Raw genomic sequence first — 16493 nt, forward strand, 5'->3', positions numbered from 1 at the left:
TCTATATTGACAGGTTAAGCACTCGTAGAATAAGAAATGAGTTAATTCATATTTATAAAATACAGCTGTGGTTCTATATAGACAGTTTTTCCCCTCAGAAGACATCTTACATTGTTTAGAGGCTTTTTTGAATGTTAGAATTTAGTGGATAGAGACCCAGAGATACTGCTAAGCATCCTACAGTTTATAAGACAGCCCCCCACAACAAAGAATTTTCTGGCTCAAAATGTAAATTGTTGTGAAGCTGAAATGTAGTCAGTTGCTTTTTGTTGTCACAATTAAAAAAAAAAAAAAAGGAAGCCTCTACCTTAGAATATCTTTTATCTCTCTTACAATACTGCTATAGCATAGTACTATGCAATAATACGTAACAGAATGACACAGCTTTTAATTAATATATCCTTGTTTTTCCTATTTTGTGTTATTTCTAAATAAGGAAAGGAAATTTCCTTAATGTAAAAAGTGGAAGCAGAATGCTGGAAAAGCCAGCATAGTTTTCTGGTGTGCTTTTGTTTTGTTGTTAAGTGTTTTATTAGATTTTTTTTAACTCTAGTTTTATTAGAGTTCATGATTGTGTTTAGAAAGGAAAATGTGATGTATACTAGTTTATTCTGTAACATTCTTGTAGGGCTAACTCTTAAGACTTTTGTTTATGTAGAGCTGTTCAGGATACTGGCATCAGTGCTGTGAGAGAATGATTAGCAGAGTAGTTCATCAGGAGTTTATAATCTAGTTACAGTACCTCCAAAATAACACAAAACATTTAATTAGGCTAAATTGTGAGATCTTCTAGGAATGGGATCTGCCTTATTCTTCTTTTATACATAGTACCCATGTCATGCTTGAGAGATAGCATGCTTGATAGATAGGTAATACTTGATATGTATTATTTTAATGACTATAAATACTTAATAAAAGGATTATATCTTTCATAGCAACAGATAAAGGTAAGGATGACTGTACTATAGTCTTCTGTTAAAGGCTCTGTAGAGAGGCTGACCTTAGCGCTCAGTCATAAAGGACGGATAGAATTTAGATAAGATAGAAGTTTGTCGGGAGGGTGGAAAACATGAAAAACCTAGAATAATATTCAGAGGTAGAATAATAGAAGTTGTGATCAAGTCAGGGTAAGTCTGTAGGAACATTAATTTCTTGATAGCGCTGAGAAAGAATTTTTTTAGAAATAGAGATTAGTGCCAGGTTTTAAAAGGCCAGGCCTAAAGAATTTGGTTGTTCTCTTTTCAAGTAGTGTATAGTATTCATCTTAGACTCCTGCTTGGGCTCCAGAGGTGAACTGCTTAGTGTCAAATAACACCTTTTCCATCCCTGACCAAATGATGAACCATTCTGAGCCTCTCTTTCCTCCTCACTCAAATGGGGGAAATAATATACCATATTCATAAGAGTTTCGTGGGAAGTAAATAAGTTTACACATGTAAAGTATAGCAAGGACTCCAGAAACTTTTCAGTCAGTAACCTCAGGTCTGGGAATTTATGTGGAAATAATGATAAAACAGTGAAAAAATACATATACAAATGATTGTGCGTGGAAATCATGTTCATGATAAGGGAAAGCTAGAAACATCCTAATTGTTGTCCCATAGTAGAAGAATTCTTTAAGGTTTATTTAGACAGTGATATATACCTACTAAAATGAATACATAATCTATATTTTCTGACGAAAAGTGCCATTATTCATGATTTATTGTTAAATGAAAAAAACATATAATGGGACACTGTATGTAATGTCCTCTCTGTAAACCGGGGATGATAATAGTACTTACCTGGCATGTAGTGAGCACTAAAATAATGTTAGCTGTTGGGGCACTTGAGTGGTTGGTTAAGCATCTACCTTCAGCTCAGTTCTGGGGTAACCATGGGGCTCCCTGCTCAGTGGGGAGTCTGCTTCTCCCTCTCCTTCTGCCCCCACCCCTGGCTCATGCTGTCGCTCTCTCTCCCTCTCTCTCGCAAATAAATAAAATCTTTTTAAAAAAGAAAGAAAGAATCACTTATATCCAAATCATTTTGTTTTCTTGTGGCACTTTCTACCTCCAATTTCCATTTTATATTGATGCATTCCTTCTCTCTCCTAAATTATAAACTTTTTGAGCTCTGGGGCTCTCTCTGCTTTATTCTTCATCCTTTGTAGAATGTCTATCATGTAACAGATTCTCAAAAAATTGTTTGTTAAATGCAAAAGAAGTATTTAAAAGAAAAGTTTTTTTTTAACTACCAGTCTTTTCAATGGGTAAGATAGGTTACATTTGTGAAATCTTTTTTGTTTGTAGATTAGCAACAAGGAAATTTGTTGGTGCAGCAAATTATCGGGAAAAAATTCATAGTACTTTGACACCATGTGGGACTTTTCTCTTTGCTGGAAGTGAGGATGGTATCGTATATGTTTGGAACCCAGAAACAGGTAAATATTTAATTGATCGTAAAACATTTTTAGGGTTTGTTTTTATTTTTGAAGAAGTGGGTAAACTATCATTTTATGGAATAATTTTCAAGAAAATTCTGATTTCATGTTCTCAGTTATGTTTTTCAAGATGGGAGAGCTGATAATGGGACTCAGCTGTAGTCTAAATTTATATTAGATTCTGTCTTTATTGTTTTGATATCTTCATGGATTTAGATTTTTGCATTATAATTCAAGGTTTATTCTTTCCTTGCCTATAATAAGGTATTAGCAATCTTAAGAGAAGTATTTTTTTATTGTGGTTAACATTGATATTATATTCGTTTTAGGTATACAACAAACATAATGATCCAACAGTTATATACATTACACAATGCTCCCAGTCATAAGTGTAGTTACGATGTGTCACCATACAAAGTTGTTTTACAGTATTATTGACCATATTCCCTATGCTCTGTAAGAGAAGTATTTAAGATTGTAATGCAAAATTCAGAATATTTATAACCTTAATTTGGAATGTAAGTGGGTATACAAATGGCTAAATATCTGTAATGTATTTTTTATTAGAAGTAACTATATTCCTGTCAAAATTTTGGTGTCTGAAGTTTAATAGCAGTTTACCTGGAGTGCCTGACTGGCTCAGTTGATAGAACTTGCCAGTTTTGATCCTTGGGATTGTAAGTTTGAGCCCCATGTTGTGTACAGAGATTACTTAAAAGTAAAATCCTTAAAAAAGAAAAACAAAAGCAAGTTACCTCAGTTACTGTAATTCATGTTTTTCCAATACAGTAAGTATATTGGGAATTTCATTTGTGCCTCACCTTTGCTTTTCAAAAGAAAAGTTAAAGCCACATAAACATTTTTAGTAATAAGTTGAGAGAATTTTGTAAAATTCAAAATATCTTTAATCAATAGTATTTGGTTCACTGTGTTAATTTTCTTCATTTGTTTTTCTTAAGTTTTTCATCTAAATTCCAGTTAGTTAACACACAGTGTAATATTAGTTTCAGGTGCAGAATTTAATGACCCATCACTTCATATACAACACCCATCACAGCACATGCCTTCCTTAATTGCACATTCTCCATCTTTCCTTTAAGTATTTTTGACTAGTCAGTTCACTTAGAGGTTTTCTCTTACTGTGTTTTGATGCTTTAACATCAGTTTGGAAGTGTTAAATCTCTTTTCTCCTTCAATAAATTGATCTTGGGTGTTTGCTTTTTGAATTCCAGTTCTCATAGGTTCCTTAGACCTCTGCTATAAGCCTCTTTTAGCCATTGATAATCATATCTATCGTTAAAGCAAGTAGTACCTCAGTCTCTGGAAAAAAAGAAACAGAAAAATGAATTCCCCACCAAACCTCCCTCAACCAGTGTCTTCAGTTTAAGGCCCTCAGTTCCTCCCAGACTTCTCCCTGAGTTCTTTGTTATTAGCTGGCATTTGCTCAGCTGTCAGATCTCAGAGTCAGGTACTTCACTCCTGCTAAGCTCTTTTTTTTTTTTCTTCTGTGCCTTGAAAACCTCATTGAAGAGTTAGGATGAGAAGTAGAAAGAGGAGGTCCAATAGGATGAAAAATAATATAAGAGTTACTTGACTATTTTTAAGTAATCAAGGTCTTCATGTAAATAATGTGAGCTTCGTTATTATTTACTGTTTTTAGTTATTTACAGAATAATCTTCTAATGAGAGATATTTGAGGTAGTACAAATTATTGCATGTCTTTTCTTATTTAGGAGAACAAGTAGCAATGTATTCTGACCTGCCATTCAAATCACCTATTCGAGACATTTCTTATCACCCACTTGAAAATATGGTTGCATTTTGTGCATTTGGGCAGAGTGAGCCAATTCTTCTGTATATTTATGATTTCCATGGTAAGTTCAGTGCTGATAAGAAAAGAATATTTTAAGTAACCTTTCCTTTTAGACTGAACCAGGAATCATGAGCTTTGTGAAAACTGTCAACCTTTGTATTAATAAAGCTTCCTTGAATATATTTTAAGACACAGGTTAAATAGATTATATTATTATTATGTTACAACATTTTATTTTTCCATAAGCACTATTATTATGGAGTTGAAATATCAGCAAAGGTACACATAAATGGTTGTGTCTTTTTGTTGGAATCACAGAAAGGTAATCATCACTTTCTAACTTTAAACAAATAAAATTCACCTAAAAATTATTTGAGAATGTGTTAACTAAATTTAAAAGGTAAACAACATTTGGGACCTTTAATGTGCTCAGCTGAATGTTTGGTTTCTTATTCTGTGTTTTTGTTTTTCCCTAAAGCACAAGGTTGTAATAAGCTATAGTTTTAAGAATTTCTTAGCTTAGGAGCGCCTGGGTGGCTTAGTGGGTTAAAGCCTCTGCCTTTGGCTCAGGTCATGATCTCAGGGTTTTGGGATCCAGCCCCACATTGGGCTCTCTGCTCAGCAGGGAACCTGCTTCCCCTTTTCTCTCTGCCTGCCTCTCTGCCTCATTGTGATCTGTCTCTGTCAAATAAATAAATAAAATCTTTAAAAAAAAAAAAAAAGAATTTCTTAGCTTAAAAAGAAGGTAAAACATCAAATATCAGTGAAAATAAGATCTGGAATTAGAAATTTAATATCTTTTTCTAATCTAAAATTATACTAATCTGTCTTTCTGAGAAAAAATAAGGATATTACCTGGGTACATTTTTAAGGAATAAAATGGTATTCTTAGAATTATTTGGATTTATGCTATTTTCATACATTTCTTTAATTTCTGTCCTGAAATTAGGATTTCATTGTTCTGCACTGCATTTACTCATGGTACTGTTACTCCCCAAATTGCAGTTTCATTTTCTTTATATATTAAATCTTGTTCAAAAATAGTCATCATTAGTCTCTGATTTATTTAGGATGTCGTATATCATCATTCAGTTTTTCTGCTAAGCTAGGCAGGCTTACATACATTATCTTAAATGCATAAATAGACAATTACATACATATATATAATGTAACATTAACGTGGGGTTATTTGGCAGGAGTCTTAAATTTAAATGAAATGTGAGTCATTCCATTTATTGCATTAATACAGATACTGGTTAGTAGTTAATTGGTTATTGGTTAATGGTTCTGGTCAGTGCTAAGTTACTAAGACAGTTAAGTTCTAAACCTGAAGTTGTTGATCATTGTATAGATTTTATTATGTTCTTCCAGGCAAATTATATTAGGAAAAAAATAGGTAAAATTGAGATTTATTTTGAAAAATTTTTCCTAGAAGAAATAGCTAATTTCTCTAACACATATTCAAACCTGGTGTCTAGTTCAAACAGGCTGAAACAGGCTGTTCTTTGTGTGCACTCTCACTCTGCACGTGAAGGAGAGTCACACCTCGGCGCCCCATCCTCATCACTGGGCCTGGTGTACAGAAGCAGGCCACACGGTTATTTCCTCAGAACCTTTAGAGCTTTCACAACAGTTGCCATTCAATTCCTAATGTGCTTTGTAGGCTTTTGAAATTTTCACAAAGGCAAGTGGAAGTTCCACTCTTTATCTTCTTTTTTTCAGTATTTTTTTCTGTCTTTGATCCATCTTCAGGTTAGCCCAGTTGGGTTTGCCAGTTTGGTTTTTAGACTGTAGGCATTTAGACCAAGAAGTCCGTTCTAGAAACATAAGCAGAAAGAGCAAAGCATTTTTAGGAGTTCAGAAGCAGAGGTTTTAGGTTCAGTTCTGTTTCTGTGCAGCTTGTGCAAGCCTCTTGCCTTCCTGAAGCTCCATTTCCTCATCTGCTAAGTGGCACCGCTACTGTCCACACCTGTGCTACCCGGGAGAGCCATTTGTGAGGATACTGTGAGGCAGGGACTGTGAAAGTACTTTGTAAATTGATAAGGACTGCAATAAAGGAAAAAGGTAAAATGTGTTGTTATCATGCTCATTTAACCCATATATACTTGACTTTATGGGAACTGAGGTTTTAATATGCTGATAAGCACGTCTATATGAAAGGGAATTGAAAAAAGTTTTTTCCTTCTCTTTTATTCATTCTGTTGGCAGCCCTTTTTTAAAAAATTATTATTAGAATGTTTACCTTTCTGGGTCAGTTGTATTAGAAAATAAATACATGAAGTTAAGGACATTATATCTATACTGTATTAATGTAGAAAAGGAAAGAATTCAAAGTGTTTCAGAAATTAAAATGTTCAAATAATACACATGAAATTAAAACTTTTTTGTGCCATGATTTTCTAACACAATCTTCAGTGTACTAACACCTTTACAAACAAAACTCAAAATGTTTCAACACATTTTCCTAACTCTTTGCTGCCTATTTTTAAAATGAGGAAGCTTTGGAAAAAGTTACATAATCCCAAGCAATCCAAGATTTAGCACAGTTCTTGTGAATAGTATGTAGTCATAAGAAAAAAAAAAGTTGTTTTAGACTCTAAAGTGTTTTAGTCATTAAAAGCAAACCATAATCATCAAGTCAATAGTATTTAGATTTTTCATTAAAGCCTATAATATTTATTATTAACCTGTTACAGCTTTGCCTTATATTTTACTTATTTTTAATGCAGGAATATTTTCCCCACACTTTCTTGGCTGAAAATAAAGTTTACATGTATCTTTACAGAAATATTTTTAGTGGCATAAAATCTGAAAGATGTAGAACAGTTACATGATTTTTAAATAGTATTTATCAGAGCTGCTCATACATTTAGGTATTTTTCAAGGAAAATGGAGCAAACTCATTTTTTTTTTGTAAGTTAAATAAGCTGCGAATGAGACCACAGTGGTAGCTAAATGTATCATCTATCTTTCAGTTCTAGCAAAATCTGTGAAGAGTCAGCAAGCGTCTTTCCCTGTTAAGCATATGTTCAGGTTGTGGTCTTTTGGGTCTTTCATTCTACTGACTTTTTGCTTTTTTTGGTAAGAAATACAATTTTTACTTTCAGAAGGCAGTTTTATTTGCCTGATGCTGAAAGGGTTAATCATCTAGTAATTCAAAATTTAGTCACAGAGTACCACAAACAATGTACTTTTAGGATTCCCATAATAACAGAGTGCTAGTCAGAAGAAACGGCTTCTGCTGAATTAAATTTATGAAGCTTAGACTTTAGCAGTTAATGTTCTGTTACTAATATTTGTCTACCTCCATCTCTAGGATCCTGTTCTACATGTAGTGATAATCATAACCAGTACTTTCAAAGCACTTACTTTGTTCCTGGTACTGTTTTAAGCACTTTACATATATTTACTTCATTTTTCACAATAATGTTAAGAGATAGGTCCTGTAATTATCCTCATTTTACATGAGCCAGGACTTGAACCCATACAGTCTGGATTTGGAGACTGTGCTCTTATTTGCTGCACTAATCTGCCTTTTTAGCAAATTTCCTGAAATACTAGCTTTTGATTTTCTAATAAGTAAACCTTTTTTTTTTCCTGCAATACCATTTGCTTTATGCCTCTCTGTGGAGTATGTGATTTTTTGTATTATTTGTACTTTGAAGGCAGCAGAGATGAAGGCTTATTCATCTTTCTGTTATCAGTACCTAGCCTGAATACTGACACACAATGAATATACATGTAGCGTTTTAAGTAGGATCAAGTGCTAATTTGGGAAGTTCTCAGCATTGATAATCCCAGGTGATGAGCCTAATTTTCCACTAGGTGGCAGTCTCTTCTCTGAATCAATGTTAACTCTCCCTTACTTGGTCATAGTATTTTAGGCGCGACAAATCTTTATTGAGCATCTACTGTATGTTGAACAGGACTGTAAAATCCAGGAATCAGACCAAGATTACCATGCTCTTTTCCAGTCTTTTATGCTTCCCAAGTAGTTGATTAAACCTCTGGAAGAATTTTAGTTACACTTAACAGCAGTCTCTACCATTGACCCTGGATGTGATTTTATTTAAAAAATTTGTATTCATTAACGACCACCTACATTGTTGTTGTTGATAGCTCTGTTTTTCACACTGTGACATACTGTATTCAAGGTAATGAAGATAATGAAGGTAATGAATACCTTTATGTTCCTATAAAAATTTTGTTACGTAACTTGCTCATTGACCAAAAGTCCATGGTGTTTGCAATTTCTTATGTCTAACCTAGTATGTGGTATATTCCTGATGTGCAGTAAGTGTTTGAAATGAGAATTACAATCCTATAGAATAGCATTTTCCCCCTTATATTTTCTAAAAATATTTCATTCTATAATGAAAGTCAAGATCAGTGAGTAAATTGGAGGCTAATAATAATAGTGGTAGTAGTAGCGGTTAACATTTATCAAACATTTACTGTGTGTCCTCTACTCTTATGAGCATTTTATGTACGTCCTTCCATACAGTCCTTTCAAAACCCCATAAGGTAGATACTATTATCCTCATTTTGCAGATGATGAAACTGAGGTATAGGGAGAATGAAGTAATTTACGTAAGGTCACACATTTGTTAAAGTTTACTCAGCTGTCTGAGTCCAGAGCCCACTCTTAAAACACTAAACTACTTAGTCTTTGCATTTCCTATTTCATGAAGTAATTTATGGATCACAAGCAGGCAGAGAAGCAGACAGTGAGAGAGGATGAAGCAGGCTCCCCACCAAGCAGAGAGCCCGATGCGGGGCTCGATCCCAGGACCCTGGGATCATGACCTGAGCCGCAGGCAGAGGCTTTAACCCACTGAGCCACCCAGGTGCCATCATGAAGTAATTTAATTAAAAGGGTAGCCAAATATTCCTATGATGAAATATATTGTTTGTTTTCAATTTTAATATTCAGGAGGAGCCTTTAAGACTAAAAGGAAACTTTGGTTATTTTAATATTATTAATAGTTCAGTCTTTTACAAATGTTGGGGTTAATTATAATGCCTTAAGTAATTGTATTCTCAGGATAATCCAAAATATGAATTATCTTTATTATGTAGCATTCAATTTTAATAGAACCAACTTTATAATATTTTTGCAACAAGATAATGTCTAACTGAAATTAATTTAGTATCCATAATTGTCTATATAATAGTGTTCTTAAAGTACTAATGATGAATGATTCAAAGACAAACTCAGTTACTACCAATTCTCATACTTGGATACGATTATACAGTAACATATATAATTCATTGTAGGTCATAGTTTAAGTATTTATTTTTAGCTTAGTAGAAGAATTAAGAGTTAGAAATGCCATATTTGAAGACGTGCTTAAGCTACCTATTTCTTGGTTGTATCCTGAAATCTGTATTTTAATATTCTCCACATAATGGATATTTTGATTTCAAAGGCTATGTCATTCAAGGAATCAGTACAAATCAAAAACTGGCTTTGAACATAAACCAGAGCCCTGAATTCCTCATCCAGGCCTTTTTTTTCTTTTTTTTTTAATGCTTACATTCATGCTTTTTAAAGCACAGCAAGAAGGAAGAGCAGTACAGTGCAAAATAGTGTGTCGGGAAAGGCTGGAGTAGGAGATAACTCTGGAGTAGGAGTTAGCTCACTGGGGTTCTAGACAAAGTGCCATCACTTTCTCTTTGACTCTGGTCAAGTAACAGCATTTTTGCATCTGTTTTTAACCTGTAAAATCAAAATACCTGTCCTGTTTTATCTCAGTGTTTCACCAAAGGCAGAAATGAAACTGTAAAGCATGGTGTGGAGCGGGGATACACTAAGAGCTCCTGAACGAGGCTGCAGTCGAGGAATACTAGCTGGTTTCTGTAGCAGTGCACACATCACACAGTGCAGCTGAATAGCATGATGGGTGAGAAGTGATTGATAATGGAGCAGGAAATCAACTGAGGGACAATAGTGTGTACTTCAGGGATTTAGAGATAGTTTATTATATTTTGGTATTCACCTAACAGATTTGCTGAATGATGGTAGATGCTCTTGCTTTTGGTTGGCTTTGAGAAATGAATCTGTTACACTTTCTTGTTAAAAGATTTTGGACAGTTTCATTAGTAACACTAGTTCTCCTTGACATATTAAATATGCCAAGGAAGTGCAAAATAACTAACAGGCCCTGAATATACCCGGGCTACTGGAGTCGAAGTGTTACTCAGTAGAAATTCTCTGATCAATCCACACAGTTTCTAAGCTTAGCTGAAGTAGGAACAAGTCAGGCCCTGTAAAATACAGTTTAAAAAAGAAAAAGTTTTAAGCCCTTCAACGTTCTTGTCTTAGTCCATTCTGACAGCTATAACAGAATACCAGAGCCTTCATGGCTTGTAAGCAACAGAAATTTATTTCTTAACAGTTCTGAATTCTGGGAAGTCCCAAGATCAAGACTTGACAGGTTTGGTGTCCAGTGAGAGCTCACTTTCTGGTTCACAGATGGCACCTTTTACCTGTCGTCTCACGTGGTAGAAGGAACAAGGGAACTCTCTGAGGCCTCTTTTATAAGGGGATTAGTGCTCTTCTTATTCATAACGGCTGTGTTCTCATGACCTCCCAAAGGCCCCACCTCCCAGTACCACCACTCTGGGTGTTAGGACTTCAGCATGGGAATTTCAGGGGGACACAAACATTCAGACCACAGAAATTCCCTACACATAGCAAATGCTAGAGGAAAGCAAGGAGGATGCTGCATAACTGCTGAATGCTGGGAACCTCATTCAGTAGACCTACCAGCTTACAGTAATGCTATGATGAGAAACAGAATCATTTATAAGTAGAAGAATTGGGTATCCAGTAAAGTGACTGTACCCATTAACAAAACTGTGTCCAACAATAGATCTTGAACAAAGGGATTAAGTGTTGAACCAAAAGGAAATCTTACTGTTTATATAGTATAAGAGAAAGAATATTTGGGTTTTTTAGTTATACTTTGCTATAAAGTCAATAACTTAAGTAAACATAGGTTTTAATAATAACAAACCTTTTATTCACTTCAGTGCAAAGGGCTCTAGATTAAAATATCTTATTTCCTCTATTCTTCCTCCTATCAAGATAAAAATCTCCTGAGAAAACCACATTATTTCTTATAATTGTTTAAGGCCAGAACATACACAAAAGCACTGACCTTATTATAAATCAAAATTTGATTATTAGTTATGAAAACTCTTTATGAATTTTTTAATTGTATAAAATTTAGAATCCCCAATTATAGCCAGTTGTAGGTAGATTTGGAAGTAATTTGATAGGTAACATTCCTTTAAGCAAATGCAGTTGCCACCTGTGTGTTCTCAGCCCCTTGTGGATACATAGTTATCCTGTAACTGTTACCACAGTTAGCACATAGCAGTAATGTCTTGTTGACCTCTGAAAGATTCAGACCCCAAGAGGGGGCCAGTGTCTTTGTATTCCCAGAGCCTCTCTAGTGCACTTCTCAAAAAGTAGTGGGTGGATGGGATGAGAGTGTTAAAATTTTGAGTTTTGGGGCGCCTGGGTGGCTCAGTCATCAGCCTTTGGCTCAGGTTGTAATCCCAGGGTCCTTGGATAGAGCCCTGTGTCTGGCTCCCTGCTATGCTATGCAGAGAGCCTGTTTCTCCCTCTCCTCCCAGCTCCTGCTCTTTCTTGTTATCTCTGTCTCTCTCTCATTCTCAAATAAATAAATAAATGAAATCTTAAAAATAAATAAATAAAATAAAATTTTGAATTTTAGCAGGTTAGGTTAGAATTTTAATTGTACGAAGTTAAATTAGCTAAAGAAGAGAAAATGACTAAGTGAAGAAATACAGTTTTTTAATTGCAACAGCATACTCCAGTCGTGGCCTATGTAAAAATGTTTTAGAAAGCTTTGAAATGTTAGAAGCATTGAGTCTGAGGGAATTTCATAAAGCACCAATTATGACCTATTTTACAGTGAAATAATCTGTATAGTGTTATACGATAGATATTGTGGAGGGTTAGGGAGGGGAAGAACGCAAGAACTTGTAAGTAGCTTCCGTTTCTAGCATCTGAAAAACTAGGTCTTTGTCAATATTTCTGCAGATTTTTATTTTATGGCTGCCTTCACAGCTCTAGGAGTTAAGTTAAAGTAGGGTGTTAATGTGAAACCTTGAAATACAGTCAGTTGGCTTTTGTATAGAAAATTCCCCTTAAACAACAGAAACAAGTATTCATAATTGTTTGACATTTATTTTTGTTATCTACATCCATGTAGGCCACTTTCTTTCTGAAAGGCATCATAATACTGCAAAAAATAAATATTTAGACAATGCTTTTTGTTATTTTTTACCAGTTTAAAAAAACTCCCTTTAAAAAAAAAACTGCATGTTTAGCATAGCATAATACTTAGAAAATACAGTTTCACAAAATGAATACGATAGATATCAAAATCCTGCTCTCCTGTATAACTGTTGCTTATATCCATGTTTATGTGCTTCTCCGCATACCCACTCAGAGCTTAATATGAAATTGTGGTTGGCAATAGGTAACTAGCAAGTACAGAAAAACACGGAGTCAGTAAATGCCATTAAATAGTCAAATCCAGCTTTACTTTCCATTCATAACAACAAAAAACAATAAAATGTTAAAAGGAAGGTTTTGAAAAAAATAAAGCGAAGATCACATAACATAATTTTTATCTGTTGATTCATTCATCCCTGGCTCATCTGCTACTGTTAAGCTTTCCGATTTCCAATTCATAGAGCACTCTTCTTTCACAGCTTCAGTTTCTCTTGTTCTTTAAACAATCTTTGAATATTTAGGAATAAATTGTCAAGTGTGCTGTGAAAGGAAGTCCAAAATATGTACTGAAAAACAGCAGTCAGACCCATGAAAATCTAAGTATAGAAGCAGCTACACTTCCATCTGAGAACAGTAATTGGTATTGAGGGACGAACATCTGTCTCTGAAAGGGTGGATTGTGAGCAGGTCTTCTCCCTTAGTAATGGTCCCCAGCACTTACTTCATCAGGGTCTGCAGGGAGGGAGTGCCCATTATTACAGAGCTGTGCTTTAGTTAGAGTGTGTAAATGAAGTTGGACATGAATACAGTGATCAAGGACCCAAAATTTTTAATAAGTGCTATCTCAGATTCATGGGTGGTGCAACCAAGGTTGTGACCAAAAAAAAGTGATCCTTTTGTATATTCATTATATTGCTTTATAAACTATTTGCCTCCAATTAATAATATTTTAGCAATATTTCATCATGGTAGTTGTACTTCTGTATATAATTTTAGTGTCTGAATTCCCTTTATTAAATGAATATACCATAATTTATTTAAATGAATATTGTACAATTCTGCTGTTACATATTTTTTCAGTATTTTAAGCAGTACTTCAATACACATCTGGCTACTCTTATGCAGTTCGTTTCTTAGGAAAAAGTATTTTGAAGTTCAATGAATCAGTTAAAAAGGAAAAAAAAACTAAAAAGAACCCATCACTTTCTAATTTTCCTTTTTCCCCCCCTTTATTCCTTTATTTTCATCTTTATTTCCTTATTTTCCCCCTTTATTCTTGAGGTTGAATACATTTTTTTATTGGCCATATATTTATTCTTTTGTGAATTTTCTATAGTGGTCCTCTGCCCATTTTTGTTAGATTATTTTTAATTCATTTTATGGGGACTCTGCTTGTTAAGAATATTAATCCCCAGGGTGCCTGGGTGGCTCAGTTGATAAAGCATCTAACTTTGGCTCCGGTCATGATCTCCAGGTCCTGGGATGGAGCCACATCTGGCTCCCCATTCAGCAGGGAATGCTTGCCCCTCTCCCTCTGTCCCTCTTCCCATTTGTGCGTGTGCATGCATGCATTCATTCTTTCTCTCTCAAATAAATAAAATCTTTTTTTAAAAAAAGAATATTAACCCCTTTTATCACTAGCTTGTCATTTGCTTTTTTTCGTGTGAGCAGTTTTATTAAGGTATAATGACATGCAATAAACTGTATGTTTAAAATGTACATTTTGATAAGTGTAGACATATTTAAACACTTGTGAGACCATCATCTCAATGAAGATAACATATCCATCATCTCTAAGTTACTTTGTGCTCCTTTGAAATCTCTCCTTACCTCCTCTTTCCCCCAGCCAATCACTATGAATTAATCTCCACTCTCGAGAATTGTATATAAGTGAGACCATTTATACCATGTACTCTTTTTTTGTCTGGCTTCTGTCACTCATAATTACTTTGAGACATCTATATTTTAGATTTTATCAGTAGTTCATCCTTTTTATTTCAGTGTATTGTTTCATTTTTTCATAGATCACAGTTTGTTTTTCTTCGCACCTATTGATGGGTGTTAGGGTTGTACCCAGCTTTTAACTATTAGAAATAAGCTGCTTAGAATATGCATCTACCACTCTTGGTATAAACACGTGCTTTCATTTCTCCTGAGGAAATTCCTGAGTAGAAGGGCTGTATCCCATTGAAGATGTCCATTTAACTTCTTAAGAGACTGCCAAACTTTTAAAAAAGTAGTTAGGCCATTTAACCTTCCTGCCAGCAGTGTGTGAATGTTTTAGTATATCCATAGACGTGCTAAATTTTTTTTAAAGATTTTATTTATTTATTTGACAGACAGATCACAAGTACGCAGAGAAGCAGTCAGAGAGAGAGGAGAAAGCAGGCTCCCTGCTGAGCAGAGAGTCTGATGTGGAGCTGGATCCCTTGACCCTGGGATCATGACCTGAGCTGAAGGCAGAGGCTTTAACTCACTGAGCCACCCCGGCGCCCCTAGTCTTGATAAATATCAAGTGGTCTGTCTTTTCCATTTTAGCCCCTCTCATAAGTGGGCAGTGCTATTTCACAGTGGTTTTAATTTGTTTATCTTTTGTGACTAATGATTTTGAGCCATCTTTTCATGTACATATTTGCTATCCATTTATCTTCTTCAGTGAAGTGTCTGTTTAAATCTTTTGCCCGTTTTTAATTGGCTTCTTCTGACTATTGACTTTTAATTAACAGTTAGGTTTTCTCTCTACAAGCGGTGCTCAGATACATAATTTGCAAACATTTCCCCCAGTCTTTGTCTTGCCTTCTAATTGCTTTCTTGACAGTTTTCAAGAAAAAATGTTTGAAATTTTGATGAAATGCAAAATTACCAATTTTTTTCTTATATGGATTTTTGGTTTTGTATCTATAAACCTTTGCCCAATCCAAGCTCACAAAAATATTCTCCAGTGGGTTCTATGAAAGTGCCTTATGGTTTTATGTTTTACATGTAGATTCATTTTGAGTTATTTTTGTACATGGTATAAAGTATATATCAAAGTTCATTTGCTCACATATGAATATCTAATTTTCTAACACTATTTATTGAAAAGACTATCTTTTTTACATGGAATTCCCTTTACACCTTGTCCATGCATGGTAGGCTCTTCTCTGTTCTCTTGTTCTATTTGTTTATCTTTATGCCAATAATGAAGTGTCTTGATTACTGCAGCTTTATGGTAAGACTTGAAGTCAAGTTGTACAAGTCCCCTTTGTTCTTTTTTCAAAGTTGTTTTAACTCTTCTGGATTCTTCGCATTTCTGTGTGGATTTTAGAATTTGACAATTTCTCCAAAAGTGACCTACTGGAACAACACTGAATGTACAGGTCATTTGAGGAGAATTGATATTTTAACAACACTGATTAGTCCAACCATGAACATAATATATTTCTTTATTTTAGGTTCTTCTTCAGTTTCTCTTAGCAGTTTTGTAGTTTTCAGTATGCATGTCTTTCACACCTTTTTTTAAAAGTATTTTTATTTTTGAGAGAGAGAGGAGAAAGCAAGTGGAGGTGGAGGGGCAGAGAAAGAAGCAGGCTCCCTGATGAGCAGGGAGCCCGTGCAGGACTCGATACCAGGACCCTGTGATCATGAGCTGAGCCAAAGGCAGACACTTAACTGACTGAGCCACCCAGGCTCCCTCACATCCCTCATCAGTATTTCCTGAAGTATTAAATTTCCAATTTCTTTTTATTACTTGAATATAGAAATAGATTTATTTCTGCTTACTGCTCTTATATCCTGGAACCTTGCCTAAAATTGATTATTAGTTCTAATGGCTCATTGTTTAGATGCCATTCAGATTTCTTACACAAAGTGGGGCCAGGACCTGAGATTGAGCAAGTCTCCTTAAATTTTTTTCCCTCATGTACTTCACTTGCCTTGCCTTCATCTTAGCTCTGTATAGATGATCCTATCTGACAAGAAAGATGGTTTTATCTCTTCCTTTTATACAT

At 34.7% G+C, this 16493-nt stretch overlaps 1 protein-coding gene across 10 annotated transcripts in view; it reads left to right on the plus strand.

Annotated features, from left to right (window-relative positions):
* The window catches only part of AHI1 (Abelson helper integration site 1), a 208754-nt gene that overhangs the window by 53208 nt on the left and 139053 nt on the right, over positions 1-16493 (plus strand). For all 10 annotated transcript variants that reach the window (XR_006818426.1, XR_006818427.1, XM_046006414.1 and 7 more), the window contains exons 16-17: positions 2289-2419; positions 4153-4293. Coding sequence is in view for 8 of the 10 variants with exons in the window: in XM_046006414.1 (XP_045862370.1) it covers positions 2289-2419; positions 4153-4293 (272 nt within the window). In the remaining 2 variants the exon portion in view is untranslated. The remainder of the gene's footprint in view (positions 1-2288; positions 2420-4152; positions 4294-16493) is intronic.

The sequence above is a fragment of the Meles meles genome, chromosome 5 (genome assembly GCF_922984935.1).
Source record: "Meles meles chromosome 5, mMelMel3.1 paternal haplotype, whole genome shotgun sequence".
Classification (NCBI taxonomy): Eukaryota; Metazoa; Chordata; class Mammalia; order Carnivora; family Mustelidae; genus Meles; species Meles meles.